The sequence below is a fragment of the Poromitra crassiceps genome (genome assembly GCF_964638095.1).
Source record: "Poromitra crassiceps genome assembly, chromosome: 26".
Lineage (NCBI taxonomy): Eukaryota > Metazoa > Chordata > Actinopteri > Beryciformes > Melamphaidae > Poromitra > Poromitra crassiceps.
The window spans coordinates 8,449,597-8,470,481 of record NC_139640.1 but is presented as its reverse complement, the minus strand read 5'-3'; the positions used below and the strand labels follow the sequence as shown (position 1 = coordinate 8,470,481).

At 43.6% G+C, this 20,885-nt stretch overlaps 1 protein-coding gene across 1 annotated transcript in view; it reads left to right on the top strand.

Annotated features, from left to right (window-relative positions):
- Positions 1-1,183: 1,183 nt before the first annotated feature.
- Positions 1,184-20,885, top strand: part of ctps1b (CTP synthase 1b) — a 29,256-nt gene continuing 9,554 nt past the window's right edge. The window contains exons 1-7 of the mRNA XM_083661405.1: positions 1,184-1,245; positions 4,393-4,525; positions 5,885-6,051; positions 10,988-11,158; positions 14,541-14,641; positions 16,528-16,644; positions 19,103-19,186. Of these exons, the coding sequence (XP_083517531.1) occupies positions 4,455-4,525; positions 5,885-6,051; positions 10,988-11,158; positions 14,541-14,641; positions 16,528-16,644; positions 19,103-19,186 (711 nt within the window). The 5' untranslated portion in view covers positions 1,184-1,245; positions 4,393-4,454. The remainder of the gene's footprint in view (positions 1,246-4,392; positions 4,526-5,884; positions 6,052-10,987; positions 11,159-14,540; positions 14,642-16,527; positions 16,645-19,102; positions 19,187-20,885) is intronic.

The following is a 20,885-nucleotide window of genomic DNA, read 5'->3' as shown; positions in this document are numbered from 1 at the left end:
GTGTTTGCTGGACAGCTAACATTCATACTTTATTAAAAATGACTATGCAGTCAGTTAGTTTCTGCTGAGGATATAAGGGTCATCTAAGCATTTGTTCATAACGTGAGCAGCAGGTGCAAAACAATCATTAAATCAACAAGCATGAGATGGTAGATGGCAGCATATAGAATCAAAAGGTTATGTGTGAGTTCTTACTTTATTATATTAAACGTTACAATTGCAAACCGTATAACTGAGTTGTGAATGAATGTGTATTTTTTCTTGTCATTCTAAATTGCATCACCTTGTTTCCTCTGATTAATATTTAAATTCAAATACATGTCATTCTTGTAGTCTGGGCACCTTTCACCCGCGCTTTTTGTCATGGGGGCGTTAACCACGGAACCAGAATGAACACCGGAAGGAAGTGCGCCAAAAAAACGTCTTTGTTACCGTTAGCTTGACGTCTCTTTCCTCGATTAATTGTCTGATGCAAAGCTTCTGTATTGGCTTAAAAGATGTGAGATTGTGAATCCGCAATGTTTCTACAAGAACTTCTTCAAAAACTTCGTTCAGTACGTCCATCTTTTGTTTTGGTTGTGTCTAATTGTCAAGTTAACGTAAACGAGCTATATCCGCTGTCTAGGGCGGGCTCTAGGCCGGAACCAGGCAGGGTGACAAAATCAATTGTGAACGGAGGCCAGGCTCAAAGAGCCTGGTGACGCGAGGTTATCATTCTTGTGTTACAAGCTGAATTAGTTCACTGTAAATAACCCTGTTTTATATCACCCTTGATCAATTCTCTGTCTATAAGCCAGGCTACATACGTGCACTGCCAAGAGTAGCGGCAGCGTTATAAACCATAGATATGACTATATTAAAAACATAAACACACTGGCGTGTTTCATGCAGGCTAGCAAGCGTAACTGCTGTCTGTCTGAGCCATGTGAGTATCTACGGCAGCCCGGAAGGAACCGCGCAGCGTTTGGAGGAGATGAGCCATGTGAGTATCTACGGCCATAGACATGTCTACGGCAGCCGGAAGGAACCGCGCAGCGTTCGGAGGAGCAGCAAAAACACTGCGCGCTAGCAGTCAGCTTGTCCTACACGTGCATGTCAGACACACACACCACAACGTGGGACTTTTGCTCCAGATAGTTAGCAGACAGCTGTTATCAGAGATCACAAGTATTGACTTGAGCTAACGTCAACATCACGCGCAGATCCAGCCTGCAGAATATACATTTTCTCCACTTTAGGCATTGGGTGAGTTTGTTGTTGATATCATTCAGACTGTATACAGGTTGATATACAAAGGCAATAAGCTATGTAGCTAGCTAACGCTATGTGTTAGCAAATCAGCCAGCAAACTGAGTTACATTTAGGTCTTACATGATCCTTGTTGCTGTTGATGCTGCTATTATGTAACGGCGGCTAAGCTAAGGTTCATCTTGGACTGGAGGTTAAGATTACCGTTATTAAGCAACAATGACGACACATGTTTTGGTCAATTAGCTAACTAACTAGCTGCTTCCCTGCTTATTATGCATGCAAATGCTTTGTGCATGCCCCAGTTGGATTAAGTAAGATATCTAATAGCTATATTGTTGGAATGAATGAAGTGGCATGGCAAGACAACAGTCATCTAGCTAAGCTGTCCTAGATACTTGTGTTGGTTGTTGTTTCCCGCCATTGAAATATTACATAAGATAATAATGGTAACATTCGGAACATCATTGAAACTGTGTCTTAATTATCCAAATGCAGCCACTGTTTCTGAAAGTGCACTCAAAAAGTTTAATGGGCATTATGATGGACATGCTATCTGTTATATAAGGATGGAGAGGTTCAGATCCCTGAGAACCAACTCACTTAAAACGTTTTTAACTATTTGGGAGCAGTTTCTAGCCTACCTTGAGGTTGGGGGCATGTGGGTGACTTGCATGCACAACATCTCTTACAAGCACATAAGCACTAGGGCTGCCACTTTTCATTCGAAATTCGAATGCAACTTCGAATGTGGGGGAGGGGGTTCGTTTTCGAAATGTACCGTAATTTGAATGTTCGAATTTTTTTTTTTTTTTAATTATTATTATTATTATTATTATTATTTTATTTTTTATTTTTTATGAACCAAAATTAACCAACTGCTGCTTGCTGGTAATGTTAATCCCATGTCAGAAAAAGTCTCCAGATTTGTCGCGTTAGTCTCTTCTGAGAAAGATTGTCTCCAGGGTCTGAAAAGTTGTCTCGAGTTGGATGCAGCCAAGTTTGTGAGGCAGTGTTGTGACTGTGAGCGTCCAAGCTAACACGTCGGGCTGATGCCCGGTGGCCTGCAGTGGGTTGCACCAGCTGTGCGTAAGTTGAAACGTAAGCTAGTTTGAACGTAAAGTCTCACTAAGTCCGAGTTTACGCACTACTAAAAATATTTGGGTTGCACCAAGTGAAATAGTTACAACGTAGGCATAAGTTAGAACTTAAAATTTACACCTACGTCTTACTAGGTGTAAAGTCCTCCGTAAAATAGCAGTTGGCACGGATTGCAACTTGGCACCGTGGCGCATCGTTGTTTTGCGTCCGCAACGCGCTCTCCGTGATAAATTACACCCTTATTTATGACTCACGCTTTTGTTTCCCACAAGCTGCAGCACTGCATACAAATTAAAATAACCGCAACAATTTAGTGAGGCAGGATGGTGGTATAGCCTACAATACTGATGAAGAGCTCACAGATAAACGTTAACAGTAATATGAACCTAAACGAACGTTACTCAATAACGTTCTCATTTGATTAGTGTTGATGAAATATGAAAGCACTAATTTGCGGTGGGCAACATGTCCTGTTTTCACTCCACTTAAACAACCGTAAATAAACACCGTTTCCACCGTGCTTTTCACTGATTGGTCACAGATACTGTACACGTCATTTTCTGCGACACTATTTTGGTTAGTATGGACTTTAGGGTCTACTAGTTAAGATGTACCTTACGTCTCCGTGGTGCAACCAAACAAAGACACAACTTTAGTGTCAAACTAACTAGTTTGAACGTAGCAGTTAGTGTGGACTTTACACCCTAACTTAAGACAGAACTTACGTTCAGCTGGTGCAACAGGCTGCTGGACTGAAAAAAAAAAAAAATTAATTAACCAAAAAACTTCGAATATATTCGAACGAATTTCGGGCAATTAAAGTTCGTTCGAATTTTATTTTGGGAAAAAGTGACAGCCCTAATAAGCACCTTTATATGGATGGTAGCACGACGTTATAATAATTGTCAATATTATATGAATGCTTTTCTTTGTTTTCCTTTCCTGTGTCTGAGCTTGTTAGTTTGTTTTGTTTGTACATTGTTAAAATGGAAAATAAATTATATATATATAAAAAAGTTTGGGTATTTGGACACCTGATTGAATGCGCTGTGAGTTTCATTATCTTTTTTTTTTTTTTTTTTTTTTTTTTAATAGAACAATAAACGAACAAGACAAACAGGCTCAGACACAGGAAAATAAAAAATAAAACAAAATACATACATCAATGACATTTGGCATTCTACCAGCCACAAAAGGTGCTTATGTGCCTGTGAGGGATATTACGCATAGGACCCCACCAAAGGGGTCCACAGGAAACAGAGCGGGCAAGCTGTCCATCACCCCCAACCTTAAGGCTGAATTATGCTCACCCTGCCGTGAAGGGCGCGGGGGTGGAGCGAGGGGCGGGCGCGTCAAATTACGTAAATTTGTTGGGCGTGGTTAGTCGCGAGCTCCAGCAGCCGCTCGCGTTCTGCCTGATTTTTTTTCTAACAGCGCGAGCTTCTCTCCAAACATGGCTGCTTTCGATTCACTGAACCCTGAACACTGAGCTGTGTTTTCACCACATTTCTTGACCCATGTGGTAGGCTATAAACTTAGATTTGCAACTGTTCGTTTTTAGTCATTTCACCAAGTAAATGTGTTGTGTTGAGAGCATGATTGAGAGAGATTAAAAGCAGCACAGAGTAGGCAATCAGGGCTGAGAAGTAAAAACGGCTTTCAGTAAAAACAAGTTTGGTGAGTCCTTCATGTGCTGATGTGCGGTCGTTTGAGAGTGAAAGCGCACTCAGTACTACACAGCGTTTCATTGCGACTTTTCACGGGCTGTTCTTCTCACCATTGTACAATAGCTACAATACATGCTGATCACTTTCTGAGTATAATGGCATCAGCCCCAGCGCGAGGTCTGCACGGTGACTCACGGAGACTCGCGGGGCCCCACCCCCACGGAGCTTTGCTCGAGCATAAGAGCACCTTAAGTCACCGCTCACTAGTCATTTTTAACCTGGTCAAAGTAGCCCAGAAACGGCTCCCAAATAGTTCAGAACTTTCTTTTAAGCGAGTTGGCTCTCAGGAACCTGAGTCTCTCCATCTGTATAACAGAAACCATGTCCATCAGCCATACTTGAAAAGAAGGTGAAGAGGAGGACTTCCATTCCTTCAGGATGAGTCTTTCGGCGACAGCTGTCCCCGGTGTCGGAGATTGTTGCACAGCCTCCGAGCAGCCGAAGATGGCGTGAGTTTCATTATCTTAAGTCATTTTGATCTAAAGGCTCTTGCTTAAATGCCTGAAATTAGTTTTTTTTAGACAAATATGAGTGAAATTGATGCCTATAATACTACACATGACAACACACCCCCCACCCCCCCGTTGTGTACCATTAACACTTGTTCACTGCATCATTCCACACACACTTTAGCTTGTAGACTGCAATTTTACACACAAAAAAAGTTTACACACTCTTTGGGATAGACTACAGTTTTTTTATGTTTTAGGGGCACTTTACACGAGGACGGTTTCCTATGGTGACGGGGAATTATTTTATCGTTAGTGCCTCCCTTTTAGACGGCGACGGCGAATTTGGGCTTAGGAAACGACACATTTTAAAACCACCCTCCAGAGTGGAATTCTTGGTGACGCTTCGCGCTGAGCGCTCCATGTAATCGCTTTGAGACGGCTCATTTCAGGAACTCTGACGTGCCTGCACACGCGACACACGCGATTACTCCATAGCCGTGCGCGAGTTGGCAACCATTTTCAAAATAAAACGTCAGTATGAATGAAGTTTGGCAACATTCAGAATTAAGCTACACTGCGGCCAACTTCAGTTACATGTTCATAACGTTACTGCTGCGAGGAGCCGATGGCTGTACCCGGTCGGCATTTAACGTTATAGTTACAAAAGCACGTCGACAGTGTTTTCTTACTGCCAGTAGCCTACAGTGGGGTTTGACAGATAGCTAGTCTGACCGGTGTCGGCACAGTCAGCGCTGCTCGTTAAAGATTTCCAATAGGCGTTATTCTGATAAACTGGTCACATATATGTTACGTTCTCACCCGACAAATATTAAAACTTTAAAACAGTTTGGGTTTTTTTTTTATAGCTTGAAAACAGCTTTTTGGCAAGTCTAAAAATGACTGCGGTAGGCGTACTCTACTTCCGTGTTTAAAACCGGAAAGACGATTACGAAATGACGTCATGCAGAAGCGTCCTTGTATGGGCAAAGAATAAGGTGATCACACTGCCACCTAGCGACCTGGCATGTACATTACGGCGTTTTAAAACTTCAACAGCGCTCATGTAAACAGGGAGAAGGTGTGAACTGAAGGAAAAGCTATTGTGTCGTTTCTTCCAGAAACTGTCCTCGTGTAAACTAAAGGGCCCCTTAGATTTGTTGGCTTGACTTGGGCAATGGGAGATTGGGTTGTGATCGATATGATAAATTGCCTCAGGTTGCCTCTACGTCTCAGATTTGGTCGTTTCTCATACAGCTTACGTTAGAAAGTCTTAAGTTGAACATGTATTACAGGTTTTGCTCAGTGGTTACATGCCTTCTGATTATGAATCTGTTTTGTGCTGTCTTCACACGTCAGTATGAAGTACATCCTGGTCACCGGTGGCGTCATATCTGGCATCGGTAAAGGCATCATCGCCAGCAGTGTGGGAACCATCCTCAAGTCGTGCGGCCTTCATGTCACAGCCATCAAGATCGACCCTTACATCAACATCGACGCTGGTACCTTCTCACCTTACGAGCACGGTGAGAGTTTTCCACCCATTTCTTTCTTTCTATCTACAGTATCTATCTACCTATCTATCTACCTATCTATCTATCTATCTATCTATCTATCTATCTATCTATCTATCTATCTATCTATCTATCTATCTATCTGTTTTTAAATGCAACCTGTATCCATCTGGATAAGTTATCTGGATACCAGATACCTCCAGATGTGGTCAGCCAGATCACATTCTGATCACGACACTTTCCTTATCCAGATCACTTATCCAGATACAGGTCACATTTTAAAAACCAGGTGTAAATGGTCATGCTGCCCTCGACCAAAGATTATCCTGGTCGACCAGAAATCGACCACAGCTCCGACCAATCGATTGGTCGAAACGGGGTCTAAAAGGTTTTTTTTTTTTTTTTTTTTTTTTTTTGCAGTGTACTTTTTTTTTCTTATTTTGTGCAGTGTACTGACTATTGAGTGCACTATACCTGATAGCTGATCATTATAAATAAAAGCTATTTGCAGCGTTGTAACGTTAGACTGATCAGCCTGCTGTGCAACACCTGGCCATATTCAGTTAATGGCAAACAGCTTTGAGTTGCATGTGCGATGGTTATGTAGCGTTAGCACACATGGTTAATTAGTTGGCAGAAAGGACAGTTAGACAGCTTTTGTGATTTATTCCAGTAACATCTTATAACAACATGTCTAACATTACCGGAGTTGGAGTGTATCTCCGTGGACGTCCAGTCTCACTGACGACTGTAGTCTCAACTCATAAGGTCGTACTGCGTAGTTAGCCGCTCGTTAACAGCTGATGGTGGCTGCATGCTGAAACTTGTCCATTGTTTGTGCTGATAGCAGAGCCATTTAATTGTTAATTGGTTAACTGGTTGCTCTCCTTTCAGTCTAGATAGCCTGTTAACTATGGTTAGCCTGTCTCTCTCTGGCCTGGATCACTTCCTGTGTGCTTCTAGAAAAGGTCCGTGTTGCAACTTGCTTCCGCGGCACGTTACTTTGTTCCGGATCGCTTTTCTCGTTATGAAATGGAATCTCTCCTATGAAATTATGAACACCAGCGATTGTTCGACCAACGTGAATCTCGTCGACCAAGAGCACGTCGACCGACCGATCGATCAGGAGGGGGGCAGCCCTAGTAAACGGGGTGTTGGTAAATTCAGCAAAGTTGACTTTGACCTCTCGTCCACCTGTCGGGCCGTGTGGTTGAATCTTGCAGTTAGGGATGCAGCGGTATGAGTTTTTGACGGTATGATAACCTTGGACAAAAATATTGCGGTATTGCGGACCATTTGTGTTTTTTACAATAGCCGAAATATTCCCATACAGCCGACGTCGTCTTTTTAGATGGGGGAAAGTTCAGGGGGGTCCTTGCGTTCTCCTGCTTCAGCCATTATCACACAGTCACACACACGGTTGTGAATACAGTCAGGGACAGCTCCTCTCTACTGTGCTCTAGTCTAGGTAGGCATGCAGCCAGGGGGAGGAGCCAGCTCCTCTCTACTGTGCTCTAGTCTAGGTAGGCATGCAGCCAGGGGGAGGGGCCAGCTCCTCTCTACTGTGCTCTAGTCTAGGTAGGCATGCAGCCAGGGGGAGGGGCCAGCTCCTCTCTACTGTGCTCTAGTCTAGGTAGGCATGCAGCCAGGGGGAGGGGCCAGCTCCTCTACTGTGCTCTAGTCTAGGTAGGCATGCAGCCAGGGGGAGGGGCCAGCTCCTCTCTACTGTGCTCTAGTCTAGGTAGGCATGCAGCCAGGGGGAGGGGCCAGCTCCTCTCTACTGTGCTCTAGTCTAGGTATGCATGCAGCCAGGGGGAGGAGCCAGCTCCTCTCTACTGTGCTCTAGTCTAGGTAGGCATGCAGCCAGGGGGAGGGGCCAGCTCCTCTACTGTGCTCTAGTCTAGGTAGGCATGCAGCCAGGGGGAGGGGCCAGCTCCTCTCTACTGTGCTCTAGTCTAGGTAGGCATGCAGCCAGGGGGAGGGGCCAGCTCCTCTCTACTGTGCTCTAGTCTAAGTAGGCATGCAGCCAGGGGGAGGGGCCAGCTCCTCTCTACTGTGCTCTAGTCTAGGTAGGCATGCAGCCAGGGGGAGGGGCCAGCTCCTCTACTGTGCTCTAGTCTAGGTAGGCATGCAGCCAGGGGGAGGGGCCAGCTCCTCTCTACTGTGCTCTAGTCTAAGTAGGCATGCAGCCAGGGGGAGGGGCCAGCTCCTCTCTACTGTGCTCTAGTCTAGGTAGGCATGCAGCCAGGGGGAGGGGCCAGCTCCTCTCTACTGTGCTCTAGTCTAGGTAGGCATGCAGCCAGGGGGAGGGGCCAGCTCCTCTCTACTGTGCTCTAGTCTAAGTAGGCATGCAGCCAGGGGGAGGGGCCAGCTCCTCTCTACTGTGCTCTAGTCTAGGTAGGCATGCAGCCAGGGGGAGGGGCCAGCTCCTCTCTACTGTGCTCTAGTCTAGGTAGGCATGCAGCCAGGGGGAGGGGCCAGCTCCTCTCTACTGTGCTCTAGTCTAGGTAGGCATGCAGCCAGGGGGAGGGGCCAGCTCCTCTCTACTGTGCTCTAGTCTAGGTAGGCATGCAGCCAGGGGGAGGAGCCAGCTCCTCTCTACTGTGCTCTAGTCTAGGTAGGCATGCAGCCAGGGGGAGGAGCCAGCTCCTCTCTACTGTGCTCTAGTCTAGGTAGGCATGCAGCCAGGGGGAGGGGCCAGCTCCTCTCTACTGTGCTCTAGTCTAGGTAGGCATGCAGCCAGGGGGAGGGGCCAGCTCCTCTCTACTGTGCTCTAGTCTAGGTAGGCATGCAGCCAGGGGGAGGGGCCAGCTCCTCTCTACTGTGCTCTAGTCTAGGTAGGCATGCAGCCAGGGGGAGGGGCCAGCTCCTCTCTACTGTGCTCTAGTCTAAGTAGGCATGCAGCCAGGGGGAGGGGCCAGCTCCTCTCTACTGTGCTCTAGTCTAGGTAGGCATGCAGCCAGGGGGAGGGGCCAGCTCCTCTCTACTGTGCTCTAGTCTAAGTAGGCATGCAGCCAGGGGGAGGGGCCAGCTCCTCTCTACTGTCCTCTAGTCTAAGTAGGCATGCAGCCAGGGGGAGGGGCCAGCTCCTCTCTACTGTGCTCTAGTCTAGGTAGGCATGCAGCCAGGGGGAGGGGCCAGCTCCTCTCTACTGTGCTCTAGTCTAGGTAGGCATGCAGCCAGGGGGAGGGGCCAGCTCCTCTCTACTGTGCTCTAGTCTAGGTAGGCATGCAGCCAGGGGGAGGGGCCAGCTCCTCTCTACTGTGCTCTAGTCTAGGTAGGCATGCAGCCAGGGGGAGGAGCCAGCTCCTCTCTACTGTGCTCTAGTCTAGGTAGGCATGCAGCCAGGGGGAGGGGCCAGCTCCTCTCTACTGTGCTCTAGTCTAGGTAGGCATGCTGCCAGGGGGAGGGGCCAGCTCCTCTCTACTGTGCTCTAGTCTAGGTAGGCATGCAGCCAGGGGGAGGGGCCAGCTCCTCTACTGTGCTCTAGTCTAGGTAGGCATGCAGCCAGGGGGAGGAGCCGCGTAAGCTGCACTCTGCAAGCAACCTGGGCACTTTGTTTTGGGGAAACAGCTGATACTGTGGGGAAGGTGGTATGACGGCAAATCTTAGTGGTTTTGATAGCGTGACGTTTTCAAACCGCGGTATACCTTCAAACGGTATACTTGCAGTACTGTAGTTCCTGGGGCTGGGGGTGGGACAATATATAAGAATTAAATATATCTCAATCCAAAAATTAATTGCAATGTGATAGAGAATGAAATTCCACAGCCAAAAGGTAAACAGTGAACCACTTGAAGGAAACCAGTTGAAATGAAATGATGGAGCCAGGAGTCAGAAGAAGTCGTCTGATATGATGTATTGAACATAGATCTTGGCCAAGAGATGCACTCTTGTATATTCACGGATGGATACACAGGCTTACATACATTGAACAGAAAGTCAAAGATACTTATAGGACACACATCAGATGACATGTCTTGACACACATCAGATGACATGTCTTGACGCACACTTGAAGGCTACTCTGTAGACTCAACCTATCTGTTATTCTGGCCCTGTAGAGAGCACCGTGGCATGGTGACAGGGCACAGTGTGCGATAGAGAGGAGCTGCAAATGTAAGGTACAAGTTATCTAAATACGTCTGTCTGTGCATGTACACAGGTCATCTAAATATGAAGTATGTCTGTGTATGTACACAGGTCATCTAAATATGAAGTATGTCTGTGTATGTACACAGGTCATCTAAATATGAAGTCTGTCTGTGTATGTACACAGGTCATCTAAATATGAAGTATGTCTGTGCATGTACACAGGTCATCTAAATATGAAGTATGTCTGTGTATGTACACAGGTCATCTAACTATGAAGTATGTCTGTGTATGTACACAGGTCATCTAAATATGAAGTCTGTCTGTGTCATAACTATATGTAACTAAAATGTAAATGTATATGAATATATTAATAACTAGTGATTGTCCAAATAAAGGCTAATGTGATGTAAATTTTCTCTATTACAATGTAAGCTACATTTTGTTCTGCTGTAGTAATCACTTTTCCTGACACGAAAAAATAAAAATAAAAAATAAATTCATTCATTCATTCATTCACAAATGAGATGACCTGCCCATGTCACAAGCTCTCCATCCACATTGTATTACCGTATTTGCACTTTATTTATAATGAAATGTTTGAATTGTTTACATTCTAGAAAGCTGATGCCATTGCTGGGAAGATTTGTGTCTCAGAAGTCAGAAGTAAACATCTAAGATCAGGGCAGGCATACTTTGCTGTCATTGAACTTTTATTTATTACAGCATATTGTGGCTGTGTAGAATCGCGAAACTCATCGCGTTTATAACACGACACAAGAATTGCACTAAGGGGATCAGTAAGAATCACACAGTATTGCCATGTGCTAAATTGATGCTCTTGTCTGTTGTGCAGGTGAAGTTTTTGTTCTAGATGATGGAGGAGAGGTGGATCTGGACTTGGGTAACTACGAGCGTTTCCTGGACATCCGTCTAACCAGAGACAACAACCTGACCACCGGAAAGATCTACCAGTCGGTCATCAACAAGGAGAGGAGGGGAGACTACCTGGGCAAGACTGTACAGGGTGAGGAAGGATTGTATGAATCAGAATCAGAATCACTTTATTGATCGCCGAGGGGAGATTGGGACATGCTACGGTTGCTCGTACTCAGGCTGCAGGCATGGGAAAATATCAATATCAAACATTATAAGAGACATAGGACTGTTCCATACAATGAAATAGAATTGTAGAGACTAAAGCTTAATTTATACTTATTAGAAAGTGTCGCTCAGCACATGGTCGCAGACGAAAAAGAAAGTGTCGCTCATGGTGTTGTATTTATACTTCAGTGAATGTTCGTCTCGGTTCAACGGTCACGTGACACTCGAACGCTATAATGAGAAGAGCCAAGATAAGAGAGGGAACGCACAGTGAAACCACCTCGGAGGCAAGACGTAACGTACTTGGCTGCAGCCGCATATAAACGACACACAACCACACAACTCACCTCCTCTCTCTGGGAAATGCACAATGTTCTTTGTGATTGTCACGAAGTCATAGATCAAGGACAGGCTGATAAAAATAGCGGAGACACGTTCATTCATTTCAATCAAGTGAAAACCAAAACAAGGAAGTCATGCGTGTGCCGTCTATATAGCCAATCAGACTTGCGCGACACATTGTGACGTAGTCGGCGACACTAGACATTTCACCAGGCAGCAGACACTGCTGCTCGCCGGCACTTGAAAGTGTCGACTCAAGTCCTCATTTCTGTCGGCGACCGTTTCAAAAGTGTCGGCAGACGAAGCATAAATTGGGCTTAAGTCTTATACTTTAGCCGCTACTGGCTGCTAATAGGCCCGATTCTTTAGACGTGTACTCAGTAAAAAGTAGGGGTGTCACAATATATCGTCCCACGAAATTTCGCGATAGTAAAACGTCACGATATGTATCGTTGAGATGAAATCTCATATCGTGGAAAAAAAAAAAAAAAAAAAAAAAAACTTTTTTTTTTTTTTTCCAAAAATAGACAAAGAAACGTCTTTGTTTGTTGAAGTTCAATGTGTGGAAAGTAGATCAGTTGAACAAGTCTCTGAAGAGACACATGAGAAGTTATACAGGAGAGAAACCATTCAATTGAGTTTCTGGCAAAACTGTTTACTTGACAGGAAAAACTGAAGATGCATAAAAAATAGACTAAGAAAAGTCTTGTTGTTTGAGTTTGAAGAAAAACTGAAGATGCATAATGAGAATTTATACTGCTGAGAAACCTTTTAGTTCAAAGTAAATCTAAGTGACGGTGTAACTCATTCTATTTCAAGATAAGCCTTATCTCCAATCTCATGTTTTTTCTAGTTGTTATTGTAATAACAATTTCCCACAACAGCATATTTTGTATTTGTGCATTTCAAATAAAATACTACTTTTCCAGTCATATATTGTCATTATTCAAGTTTAAAAAAATATTGTTAAAATCGTATCGTATCGTATCGTTATCGTGAACCCAGTATCGTGATACGTATCGTATCGTGAACTGAGTGTATCGTGACACCCCTAGTAAAAAGTGATGTCCAGTCTTCTCCATACGTTATAATGATTCATTTATGTTCTCACCAACAGTGATCCAAATCACTTCAGTGTCCATCCCTTCCAATAAGTTGTAATGCAAAGATCAAACAAAATACAGCCATTCCATGCGATATTGGTCTGAGCAGTCAGCAACTGTTTGCCTCCTCCGATTAGCAACACCTGCGCCCTGATTGGCATCAACTTAAATCACCAATGGCCAGCCAGCCAGCGAACCGCGTCACGCGATGCATCACGATGCATCGCGATGCATCTTAAATCGATGCATCACTTTTTCCGCAATACATGATTTATTTTTTCTCACTTTCTTTTTTCTCACTGTGTGGCTACTTTTAAAATAAAAGTGCATTTGGAATTGCATTGTATTATGATCCATAATTAAAATAAACAACTGCATGTACTTACATTCTATTTTATTTGATTATTAAAAAAAATAAAAAAAAAATAATAATAATCGATTTTTGATATTTGTTAATCGATGCAGAATCGTGCACGTCCGCATCGCGATGCATCTTATAATCGATTATTTTTGACACCCCTAGTTCACGATACGATAGTATTGCGATATCAACGATATTGCGATATATTGAATATTGCGATATTTCGATATATTGTCTAACTCCTTTTCCTACCTTTTCCTTGACCTCACCGGAAGTAAAACATGCAGTGTTTTTTTGTTTTGTTTTGTTTTTGCCCCACATGTAGGCTACATTATTAAAGTCCCTGGAAACCAGAAATATTTCTTTATTATTTAGCATTTTGAGTTAATCACATCACAGGACCCTATGTTAATAAGCCACCAGCCGAATTTGAACGATGATGAACGTCGCAAAGTATATAAATTTAGGTTTGACAGCCATGGCAAAACTCATGAGATTTCATTATTTTTTAGAGTGTACTTTCTCCCGCGGAATGTGTGGGCGTGTCCAGTCTACAGCAGGGAAATTTCTGTCTCTCGGAGAGCGCGAGAGAGAGGGGGGACACGGAGAAAGAGAGAAAGAGAGATGAGTGCACACACCGTGTGTGTGTGTGTGTGTGTGTGTGTGTGTGTGTGTGTGTGTGTGTGTGTGTGCCTGTGTGTGTGTTCGCGCGTTGCTCCGCGGCTCTGTGAGAGGAAGAGATCTCTGTCCGTTCTCTCTCTCTCTCTCTCTCTCTCTCTCTCTCTCTCTCTCTCTCTCTCTCTCTCTCTCTCTCTCTCTCTCTGGACTAGAGAGAGAGAGAGAGAGAGAGAGAGAGAGAGAGAGAGAGAGGAGCGCATGGTCTGAAACCTGACACCTTGCTAATCTCACAAGCATAGCGCTTGGCAGACAGAGTGGGAGGCAGACGGACACTGAGGGAGCGCTGTCACTGGGGGCAAAGAACGGACTTGCCATAGGTGGGTGCGGATTGCGCGCGTGTACAAAGGTTATATAGAGCTTATGACGTCATAAGCTCCTGCGTTTTAGCACCTCGCGCACTGCTGTCTTCAATGAGGAAGTACTTTGTAGAATCTTGTAGAAAAGTGTCGATTTTAAGGCTTTGGGTTGAAAGTAATGTATAATAATTTCGGAGGCACAAAATTACTAACATAAGACCCTAAATAACATAGTTAGAAAGTTTTTGTGGATTTTGGTTTCCAGGGACTTTAAGCTTCTCTGGACTCAATACGACGCTGCAGGCGCGGACTGCAACATCGGGCGCTTCGGGCAGATGCCCGGTGGCTGCAAAAAAAATAAAAATCGATACTTGGCGTCCAAATATAAATATCGATACAATATCGTCAGGCAAAATATCGCGATACTATGGTGTATCGATTCCCCCCCCACCCCTACATCCCGCATGCTTCCACCCCCCCCCCCCCTCCTGTACTGACTACTATCATGTCTATCTATTGTCTTAGTGGTGCCCCACATCACTGATGCCATCCAGGAGTGGGTGATGAAGCAGGCCAGGGTCTCGGTCGATGACGACGGGGTCGAGCCTCAAGTTTGTGTCATTGAGGTAAGTTGGACTCGGCTAGTTAGTCCCCTTTCTCAGCAGGTAGGGATTCATATAGTCGCCCCAAGAGAGAGTTAGGATGTCATGTCAGAGGCTGTTGAAAACCTGATTTGTCGAGTCAACAGTTGTCATAGTCAAATTCAAGCTAACCTCGGTGCTAACTGCTAACTGCTAACTGGACCCCCAACAAGGGTCAGAATTTTACAGCGGCTCATGTCATTAAAAAAAGTACCCCAATAAATAGTAGGGCTGTCACCTTTTATTCGAAATTCGAATTTAACTTCGGGCATGTTCGAATGTATAATTGACCTGTTCGATTTTTCTTTTCTTTTTTTATTATTATTATTATTTTTTAATTAACTAAAATTAACCAACTGCTGCTTGCTGGTAATGTTAATCCCATGTCAGAAAAAGTCTCCAGATTTGTCGCGTTAGTCTCTTCCGAGAAAGATTGTCTCCAGGGTCTGAAAAGTTGTCTCGAGTTGGATGCAGTCAAGTTTGTGAGGCAGTGTTGTGACTGTGAGCGTCCAAGCTAACACAGCAGCGGAGAGGAGCTGACTGACTGGACCATGAGGACAGCTGAGGATTTCTTTTTATATTCTTTTAATATTTTATATTATATTACCGTAAATTCCGCACTATAAGCCGCACCGGAGTATAAGCCGCACCTGCAAAGTTGACTGTTTTTTACATATATAAGCCGCACCGGACTATAAGCCGCGGGTGTTTTAATGTTTTTTTTTTTTTTTTTTTTTTTTTTTATTGTGTTTTAATGTTTAATTACCATATGTAAGGGTTCATGCACAGAGGGGATTGTCGGGAAAGAGATGGCTGTTTGAGGAAGCTCCCATTTATTAACATTTCAACAAAACAACATAACACAACACCACCTGTGTTGTTTTTTACAGTGCACACAGTGTCCGCGGTGTGGTGAAAAGAGGGCAAGAGAGGAAATTAAAACAGAAGTGGATTTATAGTTAGAAAGAGTGCTAAAAAAGAGAGATTTTTTTTTTTTTTTTTTTTTTTTTTTTGGAAAAAATCCATAGATAAGCCGCACCGTTATATAAGCCGCAGGGGCCAAAAACGCCAAAAAACGGGAAAAAAGCCGCGGCTTATAGTCCGGAATTTACGGTATATATATTTATACGATGTAATCGGCAGGCACGGACTGCATAGTCGGGCCGATGCCCGGTGGCCTGGCCTGCAAAAAAAAATAAAAAATGAATGAATTAACCAAAAAACTTTGAATATATTCGAACATTTTGCGGGCAATTAAAGTTTGTTCGAACTTTATTTGGGGAAAAAGTGACAGCCCTAATAAATAGTCCTACCCTTTCTTGCATTTCACCCGTTCACATTGTTTTCATTCACCGAGTTGTCAAATAGTCACCCTCATGATTCATGACCGGGGGATTCTCTGCTGTGCGTTCTGCCAACAAGAAAAAGAGAAGAAAAAATGTGTTTTTTGATCAGAAATCAAACCGAGCACACAGCCTGAAGCAGTAGGCAATGTTGACACCCACACAGGCAGTGATATGAGAAACAGCTGACTCCACACAAACCATTGCATCCACAAAACATAAAACAACCGACATTGTAAAAACTCCAAAATGGATGAACTGGTTGGAGGCATGGAGGGGATGCGGCACCACCCTTCTCTGTAAGTCATGCTGTGAGTTTCTAGCAGTGGGGAAAAGTGAGACGTATGGCCAATTGTAATTTAAAATAAATATAAAAAAAGCTTAGTATTACGACTTCAGTATTTAATTGCCAACATGCAATGCAAAGGTATTATTTTATATTTCAGTAAAATGTGTGTGTGTGTGTGTGTGCGCGTACGTGCGCGCTTACGTGGTGCTGCGGTCTGAGCTGCTGTTTTGGGTCAACAGCTGGGAGGAACAGTGGGTGACATTGAGAGCATGCCCTTCATCGAGGCCTTCAGACAATTCCAGTTCAAGGTGAAGAGGGAGAACTTCTGCAACATCCACGTCAGCCTCGTACCGCAGGTATGTCTGTAACGTCCAGGGTGAGCAGGTTTTCTATCTGCTTTTTAAATTGAAGGATAAAGGCTTTTACACACCGGGGAGTGTTTATTTTCGTGCGGTCAATTCCCACGTCAATAGTTTTTCGAACCTATATCTAGTCAATGCAACCGTGCATACCAATCGCAAAGTTTTGCTGAGCGATATTGCGGCGTTTATTTTTATTTATGCCAACCACGATTTTTCAGAAATTCGCTTTCCGACATTCACACATCTGTTCCTGTGACGACAGGTGGGTCAAAATTTGCCCCGCAATTTCCTACTGTATATTTGTGTCGCACTTAATGTGTTATGGCCTTAAAGTCCAACTGAACCCGTTCGTCACGTGCATATGAGTCCGTTTCAGACTGAAAACATAGTTTGTCTAAGAAGACAGGTTGAGAGGCGGGTCATAGTATCATGTCGATTGTCGATGATTTTATTTGACAATTCTGGGGACTGGATTGGGCTTTGGCCAATCCTGGCATGTTCCGCCTCCAAATCGAGTGGGATTCAGTGTGTTGTGGCGCTCCCCTCGGGAAGAGCCTTTTGACGAGAGGAGTGGAGCTCAGCGAGCCGCAGGCAGCCAGCTGCCTTCGTGTTGCCGAGCGGAGAGTGCAGCACATCGGCCTGGAATCTCCGAAGTGCGACCCCTGACAACCAAGCTCTCGGATGCGTGCGCCATTATCGCTGCTGTAAATACGATATCCCTGGAATGCGCGTTTTAACGAGCCAGTTACATTTCTTTGCATTCTTAGAGATTATAGTTTTTGTTTTTTGTTCATGTTTCTAACAATTGGCCAAGTTAGTAGTTAGTTTATGGGATAGGAATTTTGCCAGATGACAGGCACTAGGTGCCATTTTCTACTTCATTTGGAAGATAAAATTATCCTGAAATGAAGATTTGATTGACAGCTGCATGTCGTGATATGATTGGTTGAAATGGGGTAGAAATTTGATAGTACTAGGTGACGTCAGCAAACTGTACGTTACTGTTATCAATGAAATCTTGAAAAATGAACTTTTGATGTGAAAAAGTGTGAAAAACTAAAGAAATTAGATTGTTGTGATTTTCTTTGCATACATTATTAAATAGGTGCACTGCATACCCAGGTATTTGAACTAAAAGAAAAGAAAAGTCATTTTTGGGTTCAGCTCGACTTTAACTCATTGAGTGCCAGCCACTTTTGGAGAACGGACGCTCCCAGTGCCAGAGTTTTCAGAGCGTTTTCAGTGATTTCTCGAGGCCCACAGAATATTGTGTGATATTATTATGTAAACACCGAACACGCACAAAGAACGAGCTGGCTCTATTGTATCATCAGCAAAAAAAAGTTTATTGATACCACCTTGAAAAAGACTCACATTCGTTACACTATAAGAAAATTACAGGGTAATGTCAAAACTCCCTGGTACTTTTTAAAAGTTATATTTTTTATATATAGGATATATTTCTCTACTGAGAGGGAGATTGACTTCTCACTTCCTGATATTAATAGGACGAAGTATATCTATCCATTTGTGCATCTTGTCATTTTGAGCCCATCTTGGACCCTTCCCCCTCTATATTCATACTCATAGAAAGCATATATTATTGTGTGTACATATGGATGCATGGGGGTACCACTTACTTATATAATACTATTAGTTTTGAGTGATGATGCAATTTGGACCTATGGACCTAAATATAAAAGCATTGCGTCGCTTTGTGGGTACCATGTCTTCGGAAAAGGTTGTTTAACCTAAATGTCAACAAATAAGTGGATACAGAGGTGATCGTGCAGGATTGCTTTCGTTCCTTTTGACTTGAGTGTTCAGGGGAGTTTCCTGCACCACTAAAAGAGAGCACAGTTAGTCTGCATGTTATTTTTCTATTCGATTTTATTCTATTCTATTCTGCGTTCCTCACATTTACCCAGTCATTTGTTTCTCATACACAACAAATCACTACAATTTAGGCCTGCACGATATGAGGAAAATCTGCCATGTGCGATAACATTGTTCAATATAGCGATGACGATACGACTTGCGATAAATAAACAAATATTAAAGTATGCATATTAGCTATACAGTTCCTATGTCTTTCTGCTTTAATAATGCTAACATAGACCCCAAACATAGCCTGTGCCCACTGAATAAAGAAATGAAATACACACTGACTCTAGCTGAAACTACACACAGCGTGTTTGGGCTTTGGCAGAGGGGGCGGAGCGCGCTGTTGCAAGGGAAAGGTGTACGCTGGATTTACAACACAAGACAAAATGATCAGATGCTGAGTGGGAATGCATGACGCATGTAAATAAAACCACTTTTGTTATTCATTGCGTTTCAGGCAGTCTTTGCGATGTGTTTATTGCGCATGTTCATATTGCGACGACGATGAAAATACGATTAATTGTGCAGCCCTACTACAATTTGAAGGTGGATTTTCTTGTGTCCTCAGCCCCGCGCCACGGGAGAACAGAAAACCAAACCCACCCAGAACAGCGTCCGGGAGCTCAGAGGACTGGGCTTGTCTCCAGATCTGGTGAGTCAACATGACGACTTCAACCTCAATCCCCAAACTTTCCATTCGCTCCTGGGCTACAGATGTGACTGGGCCATCCCAGGGTACACGGATGCTGAAAACAGTTATCTAGAGAGGTTAATTATTACTGTTATTCAATCATCTCATGGTGGAGACAACACAAGTGTGCAAAAACTGACATGGCTAACATGTCTACAAATGAGTCAAACATACATAGATTGAATAAGAGTCTATGAGAGGTAGGTAGGTAGGTAATAGTTTATTATTGTGTCATGCATACTTCAGTATGGGCTTACAAGACACCATTGATCGCTTCATAGCCAGAACCATAGTGCAGCATAATAGGCTTACATAATTATAGACTATACGGTACATTAGTATTCAAATTACAAAATCAAAATGACCATCCAATAACCTGGATGACAACATTCTCATCATCACCAACATTAATAGCATCAACAACAGCATCAAGGAGATAAAAAAAACAAAACAGACAGCCATTATATTTGGTACCTCAGGCCATCTAGAGTAGAGCTCTTAGTTTGAATGTGACTGGGGGGGATAGAAAATGAAAAACATAAATGTTAATTAAATAAATGATCTTGTCTTCTTTTCCAGGCTTTTGAAATCAAATAAAAATTAGCACACACAAATACATCAAAATTAAACAAGTGTTCTAATTTTAAAGTTTTGTTGACGGATGTCATTGAACAATGTGGGCCCTATTCTCCCACAGGCCTTCGGCACTAAAACGGGCCTTAACCGCAAAAAAACGTGCCTTGCGCCTGTTTTGGGACGATATCAATATGGCTTTACGCTGCCAAATGCGCTTTAGGCCGAATGGGCGTGGCGCAGTCCCAGAATGGGCCAAAGTGGGCGTGTCGGCCTTAAATCTCGGCGTACTGATATCTTGGCACCTGCCTTAAATTTAGCGCTTTGCGCCTTTGAAAACCAGGCCTATTCACTGCGCCAGTGCACTTGTGCCTCTCCCCTGTCACCCTTCTCTGTCTCTCTCTGAAACCAGGCCTATTCAGTGCGCCAGTGCTCTTCTGCCTCTGAGTCACCCTTCTCTCTCTCTCTCTGACTCCCTCGCTCAAACAGACACAACACATAGCAGCACCCAGCTTCCCATAGGAAATAGCAGTTGTAAGTTTACTGCCTGTGAATGTCCACTCCCAGCATGCAATTGGGTCCTCCATTTCGCTACTAAATAGCAACTAAATGAGCCGAAATAGATATAAAAGGTAGATCTAAAATAATGTGTAATGGTAAGACAACCTGCAATTGTCGAACATTTCAATATTGGACCAAATAAAACATGAAATGAAACACCACCCTATGTGAAACATATATGTCCTCTTGAGCCTATATATACCCCTTGTGGATTTAACGTGATTTAGGTAAGTGACAGCGGAACGCGCTTCGGAAGCTTCTACTGTCATCTGCTATACTGTGATGTGCGCTCCAATAACTTCGCCCTACTCCACATTTAGTTTTACAATAAAAACACATTTATGCAATGACTTTACATAATGTAGGGTATATTTATGTGCATCATTCTACCTGCAGCAGGGGAGAGAAAACGATATCTTTCTGGACAAACTTTCACCAATCTAATAGGCTATATTTTTCTAGCTGATGCGTTTAGTACATTATTTTCACTTTGATCTTGCTATAGTGTAGCGTATTTACATGCTTG